Consider the following 23,513-nt stretch of genomic DNA (forward strand, 5'->3'; position numbering starts at 1 on the left):
AGTGTAGCATTTTCGCCATAATTTTTTACAGTTCATGTACAATTTAGTTCTATGGATAACCGGTTGACGGTTGATAATGTGTCTGCGTATATAAAGGATATGGTGGTTGTTGTTGCTGTTGGTGATGCTGGCGGTGGTGAAGTTGTGGCTTTGTAATCGTAAATTTCACATCATACGACTGCTGTGATGATGACGACGGCGTGATAGCGATACCCGTTGAACTGATTCCCGTAATTATTTCACTCTGTAAGATTTAAATTTCCCTCTCATGTTAAATATGTGTTTTCTTTTTTTTTTTTGTACATTTTTGATATTTTTTTTAGCTGTGGTATCACCATCGAATCAGAGAAGCACATGAAATCGTATATCGATACCTGTTCAGAAGCAAGGCTTCGAAGATCGGTAAGTTTCATCAACAAGCGAGAAAAAATGTTCCGCTGTTTAGGTCTTAGCGCATCAACATATGACTGTAGTGCGGAAGTATAAACCTCCTGAATATCTTCTACTGATTTCGGTTGAAGTAAACCGGGTCGATCTGAAAGAAATTGTAAACTCATTGTAACTGCCAAATTATCTCTATTCCTGAAGGTTCTCACTGTTACAAAAGACTTCCATACGCTACCCAGTACTACACAATACTTATATTTATGGAACGAAAACAAGTGGTACAGCAATCCAAGATTTCAAATACTGAATTTTCTTCAAAATCTATCTCATCGGAAAATTATAACTGCAATATGTTTAGCGTTCAGTTTAGAGCTGAAGCTATGAAAAGATCACGTCCTTGGTTACATTTATGAGACAGCCCTGGAATTATACAATAGAGAAGTTCTATACACAGAAAGGTAAGCTCAAATATCAAAAGTTTAAATGAAATCTTCAATTTTAGCCGATATCTTTCGAAGGAGTTGTGAAAATCCTGAGTTATAGAAATGACAGTTTTCTGGAACATATTTGCAAAGAACATACTTGCATCCGTTTTGCTTAAAAATTTAGAAATCATCATTAATTATAACTTTGAGTTCTTCTCGTTTTCTAAAACAACAAAAGAAGGTTCCTTCTCTTTTGACACGGTAACAAAATCAAAATGCAATTTGCAGATTCAATAAATTAGAGATGTTGCTCAGGATTTGTTGCGAATTGGATCAAGTTTGAATAAATCACCCGAAAAAATAGCGATAGCAGTGAGCAGAACATATTCCGCTTGATGTAATTGCATTTTGGACAGAGAATGCGCAAAATCGAACATCAAATCAGCTAAAGGTCCAATGAATTCACGATATTGTTCACGATCGTAGCGCCATTGTTTTGTTTCATTTCCGAGGACTATTTTCTCATCAAACATATCATAACAACGTGATGTACGCAGTACAAGTACTTCCGTCTTGCAAGTCTATAAATGCCGTTCGCGTTATGAATCTTTTCATCAAAAAGGTTGAAAGGGACTTCTTATGTCATCTTTAATGATCGAAAAAAGAAGGCATTCAAAATTTGGACTAAACGTTTTTGCAAAACCTTAAAAAGCATTAACTCAAAAAAACATTAACAAAAATTTTATTGGGAAACTAATTCAGTCATGCCAACAGAATAGTAATTTTCCATATTTGGAATCTTTGAGAATCAGTAGCTCTTGTGTGACTTCCAAACTGCACTAACTGAAGATCAAAAAAACTTCTAACTTTGTGTAGAGTGCGCTTATCCTCATCGGAAAGTTTGCAAAAACCGGGTAAATGCATTGTGAATTGGTGAATCAACTGTAAGCTTAGAATTGTTAATTCAGCAAGCTGTTGGTAGGAATTCCCCATTTCATTACGCTCCTAGAAAAATCATTTTTTGTTTATTTTTGGAAATTCCCATTGTAACTTTAACCCCAAATTGCAACTTCATTTTTTCATCAGTTTTGAATAATTTGTCACTATTATTGCTAGAAATTCTCTCTTGTCGTGACTTTTCTTTTTTTTTTAACTTTTTCAACTGGATGAAATCCAAAAATCAAAGGAGTTACGCCATAGAGTTGTGAAATTGAAATGCTAAAGGCGCAATTTCAGTTATGTTTTCAAAAATTCTACTGAAATTACCGAAATTTTCATCAGTGTATCAGTGGATGGTGTGGCGAATTGTTGATCAATAGTCACAATTCGATTAATCAATTCTCTTGTTTCCACTGATAATGCTACACAATCATCTGATGATTCCGATGAGCTAACCGCTTGCTGCGGACTGGCACAATGCGCTTTGCGATGTTGCTCTAATACCGTGCGTAATTTCTGTTTAGCTTCACGTTTGATTCGGCATTGATCCTCCGGAATCACAACTAAAGGCACTCGCGAGTCAGCGCGTAATCCTGAATTTTTTTGAGATCCTAGTGGGGTGCAAACTAAAAATTAACACATGCAACAGCAGATCAAAAGCTGACTGATCTAGTGCAATTCAAGTGTATACGAGATTTTTGGAAAGAATGATATAAACAACAAATTTCAAACGTCATAAATTCCCAGTGAAGTAAATCTCAAGTTAAATATAATTGGGTATACGTGAGTAAGTCGGAAAAGAGAACAACAAAAATAGGTGACAAATTACTTAAATGTAACCAAAAGCAGTATAATCTTCACTTAAAACATGCAAATGTGTAAAGTATTTCGGATGAAAGTCTAATACTTCAATTTCCTGCTCCATGAACAAATTGTAGTAGAAGTATTCGACTGCCTGCAACGTGACCCTCTAAAAGGGAGTCAAGGATCCAAAGACAATTATATAGTGATCGTTTGTTAGGTTATCAGTTATTTACGGTGTTAAAAACAAAAAAGACAATTTTTTGCTTCATACTAATAATAACTAAATAAATGTAACAGAAGGCTTTGAAGGTCAATTAAAAAAATGGATGAGTGGAAACCTTAAAAAATCGATTGATATAGGAAATCTGCAAAAAGGGTTACACTTACGTTCAGGCCTCATCCCGATTTCCATACACTTTTTCAAACGACAATGTTGACATTTCCGCCGCATATACATATCAATATCGCATGACTCACCATATTTACAATGATAAATTGCTTTTCGAGTGACAGAACGTCGAAAAAATCCTGAGATTTTAAATTCCGTTTAAAAACACTTTCAGCTTAATTTCTATCTCAGAGATATTTTCATCTTCAAAAAGTATCGTCGCCGAAAAACGATAAGACATATAGAAAGAACGGTGAGGAAATAAGCAATGATTAAAACCTTTGCATCCTTCGCATGTGAGGGCGTTGTAGTGGTAACCAGATGCTTTATCACCGCAAACTAAGCAAAGCTCTTCGGTAACACTATGTACAACCATACCACTTGAAGAAGGCAAAGATGGAGAACGGACTGTTGGACAACTGCTACTACTAGGCCTTTTCTTAATTCGGTATTCATTTTCGCCATGAGTTTGCTAAAAAAAAAAAGACTATCTTTGTAAAAGCATACGCTAAAACACCCTCGCAATAATTATAAAAATAATTAAGTACAAAACTGTTTTACATATAGCCTCAATCAGATTTGGAATTTATTAGTTAAAATATCACACTCTTTAAAAGTATGAAAACATTTTTCATCATTCCAAATCCTTTTCCAAATGGAACAAAGTATGACAAAGTCACATTTAGAAGCATTCCTTTTTTTTCGAAAAACGATTTGAAATAGAAGTTTAAGAAATAAAAGTGCCGCTTTGAAAAAGTTTACTTTTCTTAAACAAATAGCGTTTTGAAAAGAATGGGTAAAGAGGACACTATAAATGAATATTTTCAGAATTTCAAGGCCAATAGTAATAAATTTCCACTGAAGGAACACTTCAATTCAGCTCGCTCCATCTCACAACAATTAATTATGTATTCATATTAAACTGTAGAAGTGTCGAGGGTATGGCAATAAATATTACACAGAGGACCATCTTAAGTTTTTTTTTCTATGCAGGAAGAAAGTAGGAGCAATCGGATATAACCAACTGGTACTTGCAGCTTTCGAATTCATGCAGAATGAATTAAGAAAGAGGCACTTGGCATGGTTAATGCAAATGTAAGGTAATATCAAGTAAGTTCTAATCATCATCTTTCCTGCAATAGTGTAATAAACAAGGGAGATGTGATGAATCTGTTCTTTCCTCCAGTTTCCGCCTAATCTTTATCGGATCTTCAAACTAAACTTTCGGGAAATAACTAAACGAGCGTTATCTTTTATAACTGCAGCAATAAAAGTGAAATAAGCTGTAGATATACCTGTTGTTGTTGTTGTTGTTGTTGTTGTGCTCCTGATATTGGCAAAGCAATCGTAGTACAATGAGTATTTCCATGGACAGCAGAATGAATCTGATGAAATCGTTGAACTGCCGCAGCACTTGGTGGTGGTGTTGAGAGGAAGGATGTAGCCGCCCAAAAACTGTCATCAATTTCGACATCTGCAACACGCTGAAATTAATTGCTGTTGTTGCTATAAAATGGATAAATTATCAGCGCATCATCAGTACACACCCGCAGACTTATTCACTTCAACTGACCTTCACCTCTTTTCCATCTTGGAAGAAGCCATATCGTAACTAAATAAAATTTTGTAAAGAATTCCTGAATTTATAAGATGATAGGATTTGCACAACATTAAAACTATAGCAATAATAATCCGACGGTCATATTAACATTGAAAGATACGTTGGCAAATGTTGGAGTGACAGATATTGTATTAACAATAAATAAAATATAAAATTGCAATAGTAAATTCCGATAAATGTGCAAAAAATTGTTGACAGAAAAACTATGCAAATCTGTCTGCAATAAAATCACTTAGTCGGTTTTAAATTCTAGAATTAGGAAAATATCATAAAATCTAAAACTGACCTGTACGATAATGATTCACCTGGGTGCAGAAAATTTCTTCTGATGTAACCAATGAATGTTGTTGTGGATTTTGATGATCGGTAAGAACCTGCGGCGGTTGCTGATCCTGTTGTTCGATTCCTAATGGTACCGCGGACACAAATGCTGTAAGTGGTATTGAGGTTGGAGAAGGTGAATTATGGGTTTGCTGTTGTTGTTCTTGCCGCTGCTGCTGTTGTTGAGAATCCGATACCCAACTTGTAAGGGGTGGCAACTCATGATATGTTACCGTCGCTGTGGTCATCGGGTCAGAAGGTCATCAATTTTTAGTACTGAAGTAAACACTGTGGAAGCCCGAGCAAGTTGGCAATTGTCACCTATTGCAGGTAAATTCTAGCGAAAATGGAGGTGCATGATTTGATATCGAAATGAGCGTCGAGAGCAGTCTCCTCCTCCTAGTCGTCCTCTTCCGTATACTGTCGCAATCATTCGCGCGACCTTGATGAGGAGCTGACCCTCTCCAGGCAGGTACCGACAATCTTTCAAGGTCTTCTCGATCATGCAATACCAACACGTGCTCCTCCGACTCCAACTCCCGGCCTGTTAATGCCGTCGTCTTCCATATCATCAAATCATTTTCCATCATCCATCCATATGCACAAAAACATATATATATATATATATATAAGAATCTGCGTTTTGTTTACTAGAAATCTTCTCTCCTGGAGTTTCTGTAATTCCTAGCCACTGTAGAAATCAGAATACGAAGAACAAGACGATAGTGTATGAGAGACTTATCAAGCAACTCAATTCCACTTCCAGTTTCGGTTTCGATCTCATGTTAAATCGAATATCGAAAGCGATGTCACCATGTGATTTTCGTTGAAATTACCGAAATCTCCAAGGATCGATATCCCTGATAACTTTTTGCTTGGTGGTTTAATATTTGAATAATCGCTTTTTCATTAACTTGCAAATAGCAATTACTTTTGTTTAAAGGATTGCCAACAACATATTAACTCCCTATTGAAAGGACGAAATCTGCGCATAGGGGCAGAATTTTAACAACAGCCTTTTAACGATTACCTGCCCAAGAGAACAGTACCTTTGAGAGGGAAAATGGGCACAAACCTGCAAATGCCGGAATAGTTCCCATGTTATTGAAAACTTCAAAAACTACCTGACTACCATTAGTATTCAAAGGAGACGGAATAAACCTAATGCTCAGAAAATTGCTAAAATCCATTACCATCAACCACTGTATGACACGCCGGTACAAAATCACCATACTGCTCAGCGATGTAGAACCTGTTTCGACAGCAACAACAGCCCTTGGTAAACAGAAGCTCTACAGCTAAGTCAAACCGTAGATCTTTTTTAAATTCTATAGTTCAAAAGAAAACCTGCTTCGATCTTAGGGTCAGGTTTTCTTGAAGGTCACCTCGTAGAAATTGTAATTTAAATTATTCCATATAATCAATCTACCAATTCATTACTATTTGAACACATTGTTTGAACTAGAGTGGAGTAACCGATACTATTTCATTACTTTATTTCATCACTCAATAAATGATTGAAAACAATTGAATTTCTTCCTAACTTTACAAAATAATTTCAAAAAAGGAAGCGAACAAACAAAGCCAAATAAATTAATAACAAAAAAAGCAAAATATGCAAATTGATGAATATCCTACACATACAATAAACGCATTGATTAATTCCGAAGACCTAACAAATTATTTAATGCCATGTAGCTACTGTGAAGAATAATACAACCTGTATAAAGACATTCACCATTCAAAAAAAAAAAACAACAGAGATAAGATTATGCGAAACAATGGTCAATGTCTAACTTCACCGAAAAAAGGTCTTTCATCTCCTTACCTACTAGCAATTTATAAATTTTTGCACTATGCAAAGCTGATCAAAATTGCTCTCATTTACTACTCACCCAAGCAAGGACACAACCAATGCAGCAGTAGTGTACTTATGAAAAAAAGTAATCCTCGTGACTGAAACATCCAGGAGTAGAAGAGAAAAAAACGTCAAAACAAAGACTAATATTACAAATTGGAAAAATACTATGCAGTCATAAATAAATAAACCAAATCAATATTTGCTTTAAAAGAATTCAAGAAGCAAGATCCAGTGATTGTAGAAAAAGAGAAGAATTGAATTCGCTGTAAGTAGTAAACCGTACGCTAACTGAACAAACAAACGCTCGAATTCAAAAATGTTTAAAGTTCAAAAATGACATAGCTCCTAGCACTATAGACAATCTTGAACGGTGCAAGGGCTCCAATACGACGTCCATTCAGTACATCCAAAATTACATCACATAACGATTCACGCTCCCGATTGGTGGGATCTTGTAAATCCCATATTGCTCGATAGCTACATTCCGACCTGCAATTAATACAAAACATCGCTAGCTTTCTCGGCACATGTTCGAAACACTATTGGGAAAAACTTCCCATGATGAAGCCGACTAATACTGCTATTAATCATCATATACCGGTATTTAAGTTCTAATTTCCTTTTTATACTCACTTTAAACTTGAAATTTTGCACCGATTTCACACATCCTATTATGACATTTACTTTTATTTCATGTGAAAGCACCTAAGCTTACAATCTACTGGAATGTTTGCATGGGATCGAAAAAAAGCGTATAAAGAGAATTAAGCATAAAAATGAATTAAATTAGAAAAATAAACTTGTAAAACTACATTTTGGCAAACTCTTGAATCATTTCACAATTACAAAAAGCTTCGACTATGTAAAAAATCTACTTATTCTGCGGATCCCAATATTTATAAAGTATTAAAGATTGTTTTGGAAATGCAAGAGAAAATGAAAACTAACACTGTCACATGTGAATCACACCAATTTGGCTGAAAAATGTAATAGTCGATACCCATTTCTTTCAAAGTATCGTAAACTTCTCTTAAAGGTTTCCGGCTAAATAACGAGTAGACCTTAAGCGTCCGAGATCTAAAAATTTAGATTTGAAATTATGGTAAAAATAATTTATTAAAACTATTCCAGCATTTATGCAATTTTACAACCAACTACCCTTTTTAGTTTTTTTTTTAAAAAAGGGAGAAGCTCTTTGGTGTCTTGAAATTCATACATAAGTAAAATGTAAAAGTACGTATTACGCACTTCTGCATTTAAACCCATTGATGAAAACGATATATGAAAGCAAAGGAATTCTCGTAGAAAGGAACTCTAATTTGCTTGCTGTAGAACCAGCCAAAGAAATTCCTAATTTTGTTATATGAACTAACTTCTAAAAAATTACAAATTAAAGGGCTAGAAAAAGGACAAAATTCGAACGAGTGAGAAGATCATGGTTAGCTCTCTTAAAGTTTAGGTCTTTAACTGCAAAAGCATGACCAAATCCACCCAGACTTCAGTACTTCTAACAACAAGTAATACCTCAATCCAGCATCTTCATAATGAGGATGGTTCACGATCGGTCTTCCGGTAGACAATTTGACATTAGCCATAACTGACATAGGACCAGCAAAAACAGAATCTGCAAGTTGTCTCACAAAAACATGATGAATAATAGAAAATCTTAGATTAAAATCATGACCGAGGATCCTGAAAATTCTTTGGGTATTTCAAAAAAAAAAAAAACTTACTTCAAACATTTCCTCTACAGAAAATATATACCTGATTTTGTTTTACGAGATATCCAATCAAAAAGTGCTTCTTGGTCAGGATTACTATATTCTCCCTGAATTTCCCACTGTTTTTGAATATTGATTACTCCCTGATAAGCCATAGCTGCTAATAATACAACAACTAAAATTCGATGCATCCATCCTGACATATTGAAATGCACAGCGTGTACAACGAACTGAAACATTACAAAAAACAGAAATAACTTTAAGACTATAAGGTAGATGCACTCTTCATGATCTATTATGCCTACTAGTTGGTTCATTCGTAGTTTAATCTGACGTTGGGAAGATCAATACAAAAAAGACTATCCGAAAATGAAAAAGTTTTGAAGTCAGCAAGCAATCTAAACATTTTTATGATTTTATATAACATCGGAAGTATTATAAAAACTAGATCTACCTCATAATTAACTAGAACTGTAATAATAATACATAAATGAGGGGTCATGAATAATTTTAACCGCATGATAAGGCAGGCCATGATGATGAAACAAATACACTGGATAACATTGTAAATGATCTGAAATATGAACAAAGTAAGGAAAGTTTTTCACGACTTTTGACACATTTGAAATCCTCTTCTTGAATTCCCAACATATGTCTGTCATTTGAAAACCAAAGACTCTACGCTTCACCGCTTCACCACCCAGAAGTGAACTTACTGTAAAACAATCTCTAGGTTAATATACGCTGTAGTAGTGGACATGTAGTCATCCAAATTTGAATGATGAAAAGATCTTAGAGATGAATGAATTAAGACTTCCGTTGAAGAATATTTCGCTTTTAACTGAAAGAAGTACCTCCGCACATGGTTTGTTTCGAATTTTATCCCGGTACGTCAATGGCTCATACTGCACAAAAAACATGAAAACGAGTAAAACTGATAAAGCTGCAGCTGGCAACATAAGAGTTCTCATAAGATCTGTCAGATCCTGCAAATGTTCGCTTTTTGGAAATGATCAAAGCCATCCCGGAGATACCATCTTACTTATTTGACAAGCAGAGATGGCAATGTTGATTTGATATGGCTATGATTTTCTAAAACTAAGTCTTCTACGCTATCTATAAATTTCAGAAAGTTGTACAAAGCCTTCCAGAAAATTCCAACTGACCACCTGTTTCGAAATTGCTATTATAAGCATTCATTATTAAAACATTTACGATAATCTATCGTTGCACTTTCATAGTTTACCTCGCTTCCAATAAAGTCGAATTCTTTAGCGCATGTGTATAAACGTGTATGAAAATTTGCAAACGACGTAAATTTGGCACGAAGAAGATCCATTATATGGGCCTGAAACTATACAAATCCAGAATGAAAAAATCTCTTTTTTCCCATACAACCTAACACCAGATAGGAATTCAAAAACCTTTTCAAGATGGCTTTTTCTTCAAAGCAGTTCAGAATTATAAGTAAGAAGAAAAGAGAAACTTACATCATCTTCCACATGCATCAGGTGACTTATAATTAATTTGATACCTACAGTACCAGCAATATACAGTGTGCTATTCACAACTATATACAATAGCCGATTGATGATACGATATAAGTAGCGATCCAGAGATAAAATGATCTGCAACAAACAAGTGAATTTTTAGGTTTTTAAATTCAAACCGATTTCGAGTAAGACAACTGAAACTTTGAAATCCGAAATTCCTTAAATTTAGCACTTAGAAATGAATGATCGGTAAATAAAGAAGAGACCTACCCACAAGGTAATAATGCTGGATAAATAGAATGATGTAAGCAGCATTTCATTACCGAATAGCAGCATAAATGAAGTAAAAAATGCAATCTGTAATCAGTCGCTATATTCAAACATATCTGGCATAAGAATACCAACTAGACTAACTGAAAATTTTGAATGCAAAGAACTTTTGCAGAAATTTATAGCTTTTAATAAAACATACCGCATGACCGTATACAATAGTATTCATGGTCTTGACTGGAACAAAATCAAGGATAAAAGTGGCGAAAATTGATCCCAGCTGAGTGGTGAGTGCAAATGCGGAGAACTATAATTAAAGATGTTTAATAAAAAAACAAAAATCATAAATCCTGAGAACCTTCTAGAAGCGTCTTCATATCAGCGTAACATATACCTGCCAAAAAAGCATAAATATAGTTGTGAGATAAGCGATGAGAATAGACCACAAGAATCCATTTTTAATATATCTAAAAATCAGCCAGTAATTTACCATATGTGCATTTTAACGCACCGCATTTGTAATAGGATTTCAACAGTCATTTAAAATGATATACTCCGAACTGCAGAATTTAAGCATATGGTTAAATTTACTATAAATATCAAATTGTTACCTTAGTACATAAGTGATAACAAGTATCTGGGCTAGAAAGACGGGGTAGCCAAAGGATTCGCGAAGTGGAGGAGTCCACTGTACTCTCGTGGCTTGTCCATGATTGAAAAAAAAACAACAGACTGCAAGAATGCCACCTAATACAGTGTCACTGAAATTAAATACATATTTATTATCCTTGAGATACTTTTTTTTTACTTTCGGAAAAATCACTGTTAGAGAAAGCTTGTCTTAATTGTTGAATATCGGTCCGAATACATGTCGAAAATGAAAAAAAAAGAGCATGCAAAAACATAGTGAAGTTAGATCTAGTATCCAAAGAACATTACGCAATCGAGTAAAACTAATTACCTCTATTACTGATAATTCATTCTGTAGTCTCGAAAAGTTAAACACTAATATTTAATCTTTGATGGTACGCTGTATGCATAAATTCAGAGATTTCCTTATGCATGGTTCCGCTCAATGCTGCTTACGTCACCGCATGAAATTTTTGTATTTGCCTTTCCCTTATATGGACTTTTTTCATATCTCAAACGAACTTCTAAATCCAACCATTATAAAATATTGGACAATCAGGTGTTTTCAACTCAGTATGTTCCATTGAAAGGAAATCTCAAGAACATACTCATAGTAGTAGCTTGGTTAAATTGTACTGTCAGAAGAAAATGCATGCTGAGGTTTTCACAAAGAAGTTATTGATTTGCAGCATCAACAACTTCATTATACGATCTTGATAATACTTTTGCTTCAAGATTTTTCTCAAAATCGATGGCGAGTGTTAGATAAAGCTGCTCTACATTCGATCACTGCTTCGCAAATTATGGATACCCTTCCGGAATACAAAATGCAAATGACTATGTTATCCTTAAGAACTCACAATCGAAGGAGCAGTGCAGGTCTTATGATAATACACGTTCTTAAAGTCACCCTTCAATCTTTGCAATTATTTTAAAGTGACTGGAGAAACTCATGAAAATTCTTTTTTAATCTTGAAGAGTTCAGCGGAAGAGTAAATAATGAGTGTCAAGGGTTCCAGATCGATTATTCAGCGGAAGAGTAAATAATGAGTGTCAAGGGTTCCAGATCGATTACTGAGGGATGTTTCAAATCCCTCCCCTTCGTTTCTAATTTCTAAAAGAAGTCAATATTCACTTGGACAACTTCAAAAAACACATCAATATCTCAACCGATTCCTTAGTGAATACGATATAGGAATCATTACACCCTTCTTCATTATTGATCCTGTCAGTCTCAATATAAGCCAACAAACCAATCCACAACAAAGCCTAGAACTACGTAGTGGTTCTGTAGAACTATTCATTCATATTGAGACTGTTCTATGAACATCACATCACTCTTAGGATATTAGAAAAGATTTATTTCCAGCTAGCTATCGTGATTTGCAATCGATGTAGTAACCAATTTGACACTACCATAACGACTGTCATTTGATTCACAGCCAAAACAAGGTTTTCTGGATCAATTATACTTAGTTTATTCCAAGTTAGGTAGCATTGTCAATATTATTGATACGCAGTCAAACAAAGGTACTTCACAATTATCCTGTCGACAATGATATGGTGTTTATGGTCTAAAAAAACTTCGCGTCAGTATTTCTCTGTGACGGCTGTCTTTCAATGTATATAGTAATAGGTACCTAGATCAACTCACATTCCATCTTATGTTTTTAACCGTCTTGATTTCATTTTCTTCTCGATGCATCATGGCTTTCTACATACTGGAAGATGCTATACTGTCTCTATTTCATGGTATCGAAAAATTTTATGCAATTATTTTGCCAAGATGGTTGCGTTTCGATATATATATATATATATATATATTGTTTCCTTGGTTCATTTGTGCTGCTTATGTCTTGACGGCTTTAATAATAATATTTACGTTGTCTCATCAATTTTTTATCTTTGCTTAATCGGTCCACATCTTTTTATCCTTCCTTCTTTCTCACTACGAGACACTTCCATATCCACACACTCAAAGGTAATCCTTCTATATCTCTCACCAACAGTAATGGCAATCTGACCTGAGCAAAACTCCAAATAAAAATATCGTTGAAGCTACCGTGCTCGCCAAGGCGAAAACCATGGTGATATAAAAATAATGCTCATTACCGATTCCTGAAGTTTTAATTGGATCAAGAAACCGAAATAAAGGTAAATATACAATGCTTATTTACTGTACGTGTTCCTACTTAAATCTGTGAAACTGCTAATGTTTAGGACAAGAATATGGCAACAAAGACAGCATAAAATGATTACATTAAAAATAAATCATGTTTTTAGGAAATTAACCTTCACAGCTGATCGCAGGTGGCAGCTGGTCACCCCGTTTGACTTGCCAGCATTGTTCCAATACCCAGTGATTTTCATTAGCTATTTTCTTGAATAATTTGAAAGCTATACCTAAAATTACCTGAAAAGTAATAAATGGCAATTAAAAAGTCGGTATTAGTCTAACCATCATTAATGTTTCGCAACTTGAAAGTTTTGATTTTCCCGAAAATCTTCACCAAATTCGAATCCAGTGTCTCTTTCTCAACTTCAATTTAGCAATTTCGGTAAATCATCTGCCAATAAGCACAAGCAAATATTGCTGCTAATAACTGACCATTTACTAATCATCCTAAGCAAATATTCTTCACTTTATCCCGCCAACTAGTAGTCCAACAGTAGTAAATCGGACTGAACATTAAAACATTGAAAGAACTGAATTTACCTCAGGATAAAGGTTGAAACGCTTCAATGTATTAATAGTATGACCATATTCTGTTACGTTATCGTTCGTTATTTGATTCAGCGTTTCCAAAAAAGATGGTTCACTGATCAGCTTTTTATAAAATGAATAGTATAATCCCTAAAATAGATTAAAGTAAACGAAATGGCAGAGCATCAGTGTACAGTTGTTACAGCCTTTCTTACCACCCTAGTACTAAAAGCGAGCTTTATTGTAATCTATCTCTCTGCAGAATCAATTTTATGTTCTAAAACTTCTGGGAGTGAATGGTGCTTACAAACGAAGTGCATTACTACGTATATCCATGCAGCTGCAACTTTACTATATATCTGTTATGGAACTTCCCGCAATCCTCGTCATGATACAATGACTTATTCATTTACTGTAAAAACAAAGATTCTAGAATTTATTGTACGCATCCATCATCAAGACTACCCGCTGTCTGGAGTTAGACAGACAGACTATTACTTGGTTGATTCCAAATAGCCTGTAGTCTTGATGATAAGAAACGGTTTTTGTATGAACCAATCTTCTCTCTAGTAACCTTCACATTATCACAAACAGTACAATAATTATTCGATGAGAGATAAAATTAAAACTTTCAAATCGTATTGCTAATAAAACGGAGTTCATTTCTAATACAACCTATATCAATTATGAACATATTTTTGTGTCCGTTTGCTATTTTGATATGCATATCACTCTACTCAACCGCTGTGGATGAAACGGAAGCAGTACTTGATGAAAAGTTATACTGGAAGGCTGAACCTGTTCCGAAAGTTAAAATTAACGGGAGGCTACCAATATTTCCTTTTCAAAATTTCAGATATAATGAAATATTTTTATCAAAATGAACACGATCACATACTTTGCAATAAGTACTGCTACAGTTATACAGATTCAAATACAAGAAATTCAAATATACAGAAAATTTTTTCCAAATACTTTTTCATTTTTTTCTTGGAAAAAACTGAAAACATTACGAAATTGGAAAACAAAAGACAAAAATAAATGGTAATCTGGAACTAAAGATAATGAACATTTTTCTCTCAATTCCAAATATGCACTTCCTGTTGTTGGTTGTAATTTATCGCTCATACTTCCTAAACCTCTTTATCATTTATAATTCACAATTTTGCAAATCTATTCGTAACAGTGCCTTATTTCCCTAGTAGATCTTCGATTTTTTTTTATATTACTGATAGTAAAAACGGCCGTCGTGGCAATGTCAATACGAGTACGACAGAAAAAGAAAACGAACATGAAGTAACTTTCTCTCGTAGGTTGATGTAAAACAAGCATAAGATGGGAAAGGAAAATAACTGGTTAAGCTGCTTTAATTTCAAATTCAAATTTGCATCTGGTTTTACTAGTATATCAGACATCTTATTCCAAGTCTTCATTTTCATTCCGACTCTTATTTTGGTTCTAGTGTGACAGATACGCAATAACTGTTTTCTACCTTTCAAATAAAAGATACTTTGAGTCATCTCAGTCTCGTTTGTCCGTGTCTTAATGTATTAAATAGTCACAAATTCAATTTAAGGGACAACATTAGACAGTCAGAGATTCGATTCCATTTGCAAATCCATTTACCTTTTGAAAAATTCCTTCAAAAGTGATTCACCCCTTTCTGAATCCTTCTAGCATTGTCTTCACCTTTTCACTGATTAATTTACCGGTGATGCCGATGACCCAGTATTGAATAATTTCATCTAGGAAGCCAAATTTCATTTCACAATGGCACTATACCATGTCATTCTTTTTTAACTTACAGTTAGTATAGCAGCAAATTTACAAATGCAAAAACGGCCATTTTAAGTCAAGTAAATCATCGGACAATTACTAACTAGTAATGTATATAATGTACTTTCTTCTATAAGCAAAATAAGCCGTATCTGTTGATTCGAATTTCAACCTACTTAAATATACTATATTCTAAGTAAACATCACTAAATTTTGTCACATTACGATTCATGTGTGATGCCGCTGTTACGAAAATCCCTTCTGAGCTGATATCAAACTACTGTTTACTATTGAAAGCCTTCTTTTAAAATGTTTAAAGTTGCTGTTTGAAGTCTTTTTTTTCAAGCACATTCAAGTGTAGAATTCGAAACAATCGATATCTGAATTCCAACCACTAATTCTTCTAACACATTACATCGATAAAAACAGAGTTACGAACTGAACCCTCCATAAAGTCCAAACAGAATGATTAAAACAATCTCCAATACAAGGATTGATCAAGGTTATGACCTATAGAACAGTCCTCTAAAATCACCCTCCTATTTATTCAACTTTTAAACAATAAATGAGAGAAATTTAGGAAAAATAACAAGAGTATGCGACACATCAATCATCGTTGTTCGTATTCCATTCGTTGTTGCGATGACGGGAAAAACAACAGTAGACACTTTCCGATAAGGATCTCTTCGTTTTCAGAACAATTTTATCTCTCATCATCATCAATATTTCGATCAGTGCTCAACAGGAAAATATGGGAAAGAAAATGTATGGATAAGCTGAGAGAATGAAGTTAGAAATGGAAAGGAAACAATTTACTGTTGGTATTGCCAGAGTATGTATCAGGCAAGGTTGGGTTTGATATGTAGAGGGGAGCGAATGCACTAAATAATGTACCACGACTGCACATTATTTTTTAAAGATTTGAGAGTGTCAACAGTGTAGAGCAAGATGTAAAGGTTGGGATGGCAGCGGGTTTGCCAATGTTACAGCACGGAAAAAGAACTCAATTGGATGCCGCACAACCATAACTGTCAACAATACCAGCTATCATTTTATCGAAGGAACATGCTTTCTCTTTTCTTTGTTCGACATTCACGACTATCATCAAACACCCTTTCTGATAGATAATTTCTTTAATGTATACCATCATCAACCCCTCCGAAATACTATTTTTAAACATTTTTACTAGTACCTCCCTCTATTCCATCACCATGAAAACTACTATTACTATTTCGACACGAAAACAAACATGTCTTTCACTACTGTTATTACCTTTGTTATTGCTACTCTTTTACTCCCAAAGATGTCCTTACTCTTTTTCTTTCTCGTCTTACTTCTTCACCTAATATGAAAGATTTTCAAACCACTTCTAATAAGTAAACTGCAAAAAGTTCCTCAATAATTAGAAGTATCATGAATATTTCTGCAATTCTGTTTCCGTTATGAAACATTCACAAAGACTAATGACTAAATCAACACTATCCCATTCTACCACTCAAAATTATCACTGACAGAAATAACAGCTTTATTACGCAATATACGGTTCATGAAACACTGAAATTTAGAAATTTATCATTTACCACTAATTCAATCCCTCCTTCAGTTATCCTTTCCTACATATCTGTTTTTTTCACATCCCTGCATTACTTATTCATCCGCTTACTTCTTCCCAAATAAGTAATCCTTCCTAATCTTTCATGCACTTTCATTTTTTTTCTAGTGAAAAATTTGATAAGTGCATTAGTTGAACTGTTTGCATGATTAATTTAAATGCATGGAAAAGTTTCCCTAACTTCCGAAATGGGATTACTGCAACATGTCTTAAAATACTAGTTCTGGGAAAATAACAAACACGAGCAGATACTCAAGGCTTCAAAAGTACAAAAAAAGCGCACAAAATCTCGAAATCTCGAAAAAAAATTCTAATCTATTGCTAGTTTTAAATTATACTTTCCATTTTCACCAACTTTTTCCTATTACGCTAAGAGACTTTCTTAATGATGATTGGAACCGTAATGTACAGCAGCGTTTGTTTCAATAAAATATGTGAATCAACACAACCACTGTTAAGTTTGACACCTGTATCCAAAAATATATCCAATTTCATCTCTTCAATATAAAATTCATTTGTCAAAGCATCAAAACAATTCCTGTCATTCAGTCGTATATCTTCCCACTTATTTATGAACTATCACTGACAATATTGAAATTTGAAAAGAGTTACATCGTTTATAGTACTAAATCGCAATTTCATCAAATGCACGTTCAAAATGATAACAGCACGCTCCGCAAAGAAGCAAATATTGAATGAGTAATACACTAAATCGTTTAAATCATATTTACTACTTCCGTATCCGCTAAATTGCTTACATTTGTCTTTGTTTTTACTTAATCACTTTTCCTACATCTACTTTCTAATTTAGAACTTCATCTATATACCTCCTCTAACATCAATTCTACGATTTTTTGGACTTTTCCAGCTTAGAATGACTTCGAAATTAAGAGTAGTCTTTGTTTGTTTTGTTCAGACCTCTCCTTTTGAAATGTCTGTTTCCGATTGTTCCACTTCACTTTTTAATGTTTACGATTTAGCAACTATTTATTCAACATATTATTAGTGTTATCAGAAATAATCTGAAAGAACCAACCATTTCTGTCCGATAAGCCATTTCACGTTCAAAATCGGCCAAATGAGAAAAATGTCGATCATTTTCGAATAGAGTGCTGATATGTGAATAATTTAGTACTGCCGGTATAAGTGCTGAAATTAAGTTTTAAAAATTTGAAAAACTTGAAAATTTAGCAAAAACAGTTACGACCTCAAAAGAAACCAATAAAATGTAACCAGGTTATCAATCTCTTCCAGATTCTCTTCTCCGCATCAATAAATTCTTTCACTTACTATCGCCATTCATGATAGAAAAAACAATTTTTTTTTATTAGAAATGAAGAAGATTAGAAGAGGCTTAATAAAATGTCCCGAACATCGCTGTAGTTATCAACTTACTGTATAATATACACGCACACCTTTCCATATCTAATAGAAATAATTCTGGGCAGACTGGAATTTACAGCTTTCATTCATCCTAAGTATTTTTCACGAACGAATGACTATCCATCTTATTATTTTATAAGACATCAAAATATTTACTTGCCAATATCACTCTGAGGTGATAAGTGGTAGCAAAAAAAAAACGAGGCCAAGGTCATTGTAGTTCGCGATACCTTTGCAACCAGCACCTTTTATGATACACATTAACTTTTTCAGTACAGTTGAGCCTACTCATGATGATTTTCTTCCTTCTCAGATAACTTTTTCAGAAGAAACTATCCGCAACTCACGACTTCCTTCATTTCTTTCTGAATGTTATTGGTGCTAAACTTTTTTCACCTAAAGCTGTAATTTCCGTTATTTCAAAACTATATCAGGTATAGAAAAAAGTACACTTCCAATCGCTGATTGTCGATAATATGTTATTAAGCTTCTCCATAAGTTCTCGCTCCGTTAAATCAATAAAATTTCACTTTCTTATTAAATTGCCGTGACGGCCAACCGTAATTACAACCGCTCTTCAATAGCTAATTTCTCCAATCTTTCCCATTTAAGTCACTTATGACTCGTGTATTATTAAAGATTAGCTACTTTCAGAATCGGAAATTTCTTTGAATTTTGGACAAAATAATTCAAAAACAATTCACATAAACATTCTATGTGGATATTTCTTTACCAGAATTCGCTGAGCATGTTTACTTGCGCCTTTGAGATTTGCTATTTCTAAGAAAGCAAAAAGTCCTCCAAGCAGCTATACACTTTGCAGGTACGTCCAGTTAGAAAAAAAAAATGAAAACCGCCTTTTAGAAAGTAAGAAGTCAACATCTTACTACTAAGCTACTCTCGAAGTGAAAAAGACGCTTGGTTTAAGTTACAACAGCATTTTCTTCTACCTCAGTCCTCTTTGTAATGTTTGAAATCTTTAACGGCATAAAAAATTTTTCATTCACAATTTCTTTCAGTTTTCGTTTTTTACTTTTAACATTAAAATAGTGAAAAATATTACGGCTTCACATTGTAATATTAGCCCATCATCTACTGATCTGCTTCATTTTGAAATTCAAAAATTTGAAATATCTTAATTTCTACACTAAATCTTTAACAGCATAAAATGAATCTGTCGATCGATTAACTCAATGTTTCAATGGTTCTAAGACGCCACTCACTCCTGCAGGAGAGAGTTGAGTGAGTATTTTAATATTTTATAAGTCAAAATGGTGGGATGAATTTATCGGTCTCTTTGAAAATTTTCAGTATCATCTAACACTGTATGGAAGTCAACAGCAGAATCATCACTTTCTACGTCTTTTGGACGATCGATTTCTGGGGTATGTTATACTATTGTGTGTAATTTAAATATTTCTCAAGAAATTCTATCAGGGTTGTAGGGCAGTGTCATTTAAAATGCAACAAAATAAATGTACAAAAACTCCATGAAACCAAAAAATTTCATCATAAAAGATCAAGCAGTCGAATCATCAGCAATTAAACAAATGAAATTAAGTGGAATAGCTTGACAGTAAAAATCTCTTTATCCAGAATGCAGTGAAAGTGCACTTAGAAGGAAGTATAAGAAAATGCATACTTAACATCTAAAATTACTAGGAAATTAAATGCGGAACATTCCAGAGTAGCATTAAACCACTACAATGAGTAGTAGGTAATCTATTTCAGTAACTGGATGGTAAAATTTGAGAAGCTAGGAAAATCTTCGGAACATGTATTTGTTTCCAAATCAGCAAACTATATCTTTTTTTCAAAACAGTAGAGCATATTTTATACTTTTTAATGAAGGAAAAGGAAGCACTGCGTAATTTGAAATGAAAATAATAGTCATAGTGGGAAGCACATATTTGGCGTATCCTCTTCCGAATAACATCAGATAAACTCAGTTTTATGGGAGATTCTGACATATGCGTCACTTCCTCAAATCAGTTTATTATACTTGTTAAAACTGCAGCATCAAGTGCAAAAAATGGCCGTGCTCAACAGATTTCTTCCAAATAGAAAGTAAAAACAAAGTGAAAAGTATGATATAGTTAGATTCCAAGACTTAAGGAAAATGAGCAAAGCAACACAAAAAAAGAAAACTGAAAATTAAAGGCCAATCTTTCAAATAAAAAGAAAGTAAATAAAGAGCAAAATACCCACAAACAACTTAAACACTTAGATGGCATTTCTGTGTACAAATTAAATCCTTCGTTACTTCATTTGCAGTGGCAACAGCCTCAGGAGTTGAGAACATTTTGAAGGAGGAACAGCTGAACAACGGTACAATTATCAGTTCGTCGAATTTGATCTTCCATTTGTTAAATAACTTGAGCAGTACAGAAAGTGCAGTGTTGGATAGGTATCTATGTGAAAAGAATTACGCTTCGCTCAAAATCATGATTGATCGTAAACGAGCTGAAGTAAGTTAGCAATGAAGAAATTTTGTCAATAATTATTTTTAAGACTACATAGAGTAGGATGGAGAAGAAAGGCTTTTACTTTTACTTTTGCTTTGTTCCAACTTGTGCCACGGCAAAAGCACTTCCATCCCTTCTTCCTATTATTTATTGTTTCAAATTGCGCCACGAAAAAGTACCTCATCCCTTAATTCTCGTTATTTTTAACAAAGAATTCGTTAACCCTAACCTTCTTAATATAAACACACACCTGCAAAAATATTTCAAATACAGTTACTTCAATTACATATCATGAAGATGTATGCGTATTACTAAAGTTAAGAATTCGGCACCTTCCTTTCGCTATTTAAGTTGTTTTAAAAATTTCATAGTTGGTTAGCTTCAGTATAACTATATAAACAACCAGAAAATCCTTTACAAAATTATCGTCGATGCAATCAAATCAAGAAATTAATTCCATATTTGAATTTGCAGTTGTTTCAAATAAAAGATAAACCTCTGAAGAGTTTCGTAGATATTCCACAAAGAGTTCCGGAAAATTTTGGTGCTGACATTGTCGAGGTCTTCTTAAACGCAACTGTACCATTGAATTTTACGCAAGAACAATTTAAATATGCTGAAGCATACCGGGTAAATCTCATCATTTTTTCCCTGTCTCTAAATTCCTAAACTTTTACTCTTTAATCATTCCTGTTTATTGCCTTAACACTTCCCTATACTGTTTTACACTGAATCAATGATCTCAATTTCAGAATGCCACTATATATAGCATTATTCGTGCCCTGTGGAATACGAAAGTTGAGCAAGATTTACCACAGATCGACCAATATGCTATTCTAGAATATTACAACGAGAAACGTGCGCAGAAAAAAGCGGAAGAAAATATATTGATTTGGCTGTGGAATATAATCAGGAAGCTGTTTGAGTAAGTCACTTTAGAAATTCGCTTAAAAATTCTGGGGAACAATTAGAAAAAAAACGTCCCAATAATAGCAACAATCACAAAAGTGATTTTTATTCCTGAACATCCATTCAAAATTCACCTACCTAATGAACAGAAAAGTGTCATCTAATAATAGTATATTAAATCTTTATAGGCCCAAATACTAAATCGTAATAACATGCAATACCACTAATCTATTCATTTGCCTCTAGTGCGAGTTTCAGTTACGACCAGTACACTTTGGCGGTGCTGTAAATCATAAGCCTCCCTCATCAGTCTCATCTAATTTAATGTCCTCCTGATTCCCCTCATCAAATTTGACTCATATCTCCATCTTCGTACATAGAATGAAATAAAGTACGAAGTTTATAGTGCCACTCACTAATCATCGTATTCAGTCTATTCAGCGGTTCGATCTTTGATAGGACTTCTTTAGCCAAATAATAATTAAAAGAAAAAAAAAACTATGCCACAATCAAATTTGCTTCTTTTTTGCTTGGAACTTCCAGAAATATGCTCGTCTTATTTCCAATCGTTCTAATACTAACTGCAATACAATACTCAAACAAAAAGACATACTTCATTCTTTCCAGTGGAAAGAACGATAAATTTGAATGTTATGCAAATGAGCCTAAATGTGTTCGAGCAGTGCTAGATCGCTGTGGTGCGACAGAATTAGAACACTTGCAGCAGGCCACCGATAATGAACCCATGCTTATTAATGATTTTATCAAAAATAAACTAGACGATGACTTAGAGATGTACATGGAATATGACAAATGGAATAATGCTAATGATGTGCCCGGAGCTCTCAAAGAAATAATCCATAGCTTAACCCAAGCACAAAAAAGGTTACCCCACTCCATAATCAATTTTAACAAAATCTTTGAAATTCAAGTAAACCTGAAGTGCCTAAAGAGAAACAAGTACCAAAACAACATAACTGCAACACCTTACTGCAATTACTTTAGACCTATTTATATAACAGGAGAAATGATTTTACGTCTATTACTTATTGACATATATACAATTCCTGGAAAAAAACAAAACATTTCAGGGCAATGGAAAAATTAAGAAGACTTGAGCTAACTGATAAAATCAAGGACTTCTATCGCGAAAACATCGAAAAAACAAGTTTACCAAAGCAGCAGGTTGATGCATCACCTATTTTCTGATTAAATTTTGCTCAAATTCATTAAACTAGAAGAAATACTTTAGAATCAGGAGTAAAAATTCAGGAAATCGAACTATTCTTCCGGCGGATGAATACGACTTTTGCTGGATGCTACAATCCAAATATCAAAAAAGCAAAAGAAAGGCAGGTGTTTCCTCTGACTAATTAAGAATCTTCAGTTTGAACCTGCAAAATGACAGCTCAAAGAGAAGATTCTAGATGTACAATGTGCCGAACTTTGTTCATTTCGAGATTTTTTACGATTATTTTTGCTAAAAACTATGCATTCAAAACTTTCGGACCATAAATAGTGCTACTTGGAGCCACTAATCAATACTCAGTTTTATAGGATAGCTTTCTCATTTTTTAAAAGGAAAGATCGGAATAGAAATCCTTCCCTATGGTGATGTGCGCTTTGCTACTGTCAAGTAAGACGATAATCTACCGTATTGGAAAAATTGGTTTTCAGATACGAAAGTTAACGCTGAAGTCGTCGTGAAATCTAACCTTGTCAATGATACCATTGTTTAATATTACCATTGTATGCAGTAAAGTATTAATATTACCATTGTATGCAGTGTATGCAGTAAAGTGTA

The 23,513-nt window shown here is 34.0% G+C and overlaps 4 protein-coding genes across 4 annotated transcripts; 1 reads left to right on the forward strand and 3 right to left on the reverse strand.

Moving 5' to 3' along the window:
• Window positions 1-49: 49 nt before the first annotated feature.
• On the reverse strand, window positions 50-557 carry LOAG_16841 (hypothetical protein; the record flags this gene model as incomplete). Its single annotated transcript, XM_020449499.1, has 2 exons — window positions 50-244; window positions 375-557. 2 exons carry the CDS (start codon window positions 555-557, stop codon window positions 50-52), a joined length of 378 nt encoding a protein of 125 aa, XP_020306954.1.
• Window positions 558-1,123: 566 nt separating this feature from the next.
• LOAG_16842 (ecdysone receptor) lies at window positions 1,124-5,133 on the reverse strand (the record flags this gene model as incomplete). The annotated part of the gene is made up of 7 exons (XM_003140150.2): window positions 1,124-1,393; window positions 1,680-1,817; window positions 2,079-2,344; window positions 2,943-3,083; window positions 3,223-3,415; window positions 4,239-4,417; window positions 4,851-5,133. The coding sequence occupies 7 exons, from the start codon at window positions 5,131-5,133 to the stop codon at window positions 1,124-1,126; spliced, it is 1,470 nt and encodes a 489-aa protein (XP_003140198.2).
• Window positions 5,134-6,747: 1,614 nt separating this feature from the next.
• On the reverse strand, window positions 6,748-18,255 carry LOAG_16843 (dumpy-19; the record flags this gene model as incomplete). Its single annotated transcript, XM_020449500.1, has 17 exons — window positions 6,748-7,235; window positions 7,695-7,823; window positions 8,271-8,370; window positions 8,511-8,697; window positions 8,922-9,041; window positions 9,322-9,453; window positions 9,714-9,815; window positions 9,958-10,095; window positions 10,231-10,317; window positions 10,433-10,537; window positions 10,625-10,697; window positions 10,842-10,991; window positions 12,885-12,978; window positions 13,153-13,273; window positions 13,577-13,714; window positions 17,989-18,101; window positions 18,243-18,255. The coding sequence occupies 17 exons, from the start codon at window positions 18,253-18,255 to the stop codon at window positions 7,067-7,069; spliced, it is 1,971 nt and encodes a 656-aa protein (XP_020306955.1). The 3' UTR covers window positions 6,748-7,066.
• Window positions 18,256-18,979: 724 nt separating this feature from the next.
• LOAG_04616 (hypothetical protein) lies at window positions 18,980-23,495 on the forward strand. The gene is made up of 9 exons (XM_020446641.1): window positions 18,980-19,158; window positions 19,647-19,720; window positions 20,610-20,803; window positions 21,275-21,430; window positions 21,553-21,725; window positions 22,337-22,594; window positions 22,801-22,894; window positions 22,982-23,061; window positions 23,387-23,495. The coding sequence occupies exons 2-9, from the start codon at window positions 19,663-19,665 to the stop codon at window positions 23,397-23,399; spliced, it is 1,026 nt and encodes a 341-aa protein (XP_020303046.1). The 5' UTR covers window positions 18,980-19,158; window positions 19,647-19,662; the 3' UTR covers window positions 23,400-23,495.
• Window positions 23,496-23,513: the final 18 nt, after the last annotated feature.

This window comes from Loa loa, assembly GCF_000183805.2.
Source record: "Loa loa unplaced genomic scaffold supercont3.23, whole genome shotgun sequence".
NCBI classification, from domain to species: domain Eukaryota; kingdom Metazoa; phylum Nematoda; class Chromadorea; order Rhabditida; family Onchocercidae; genus Loa; species Loa loa.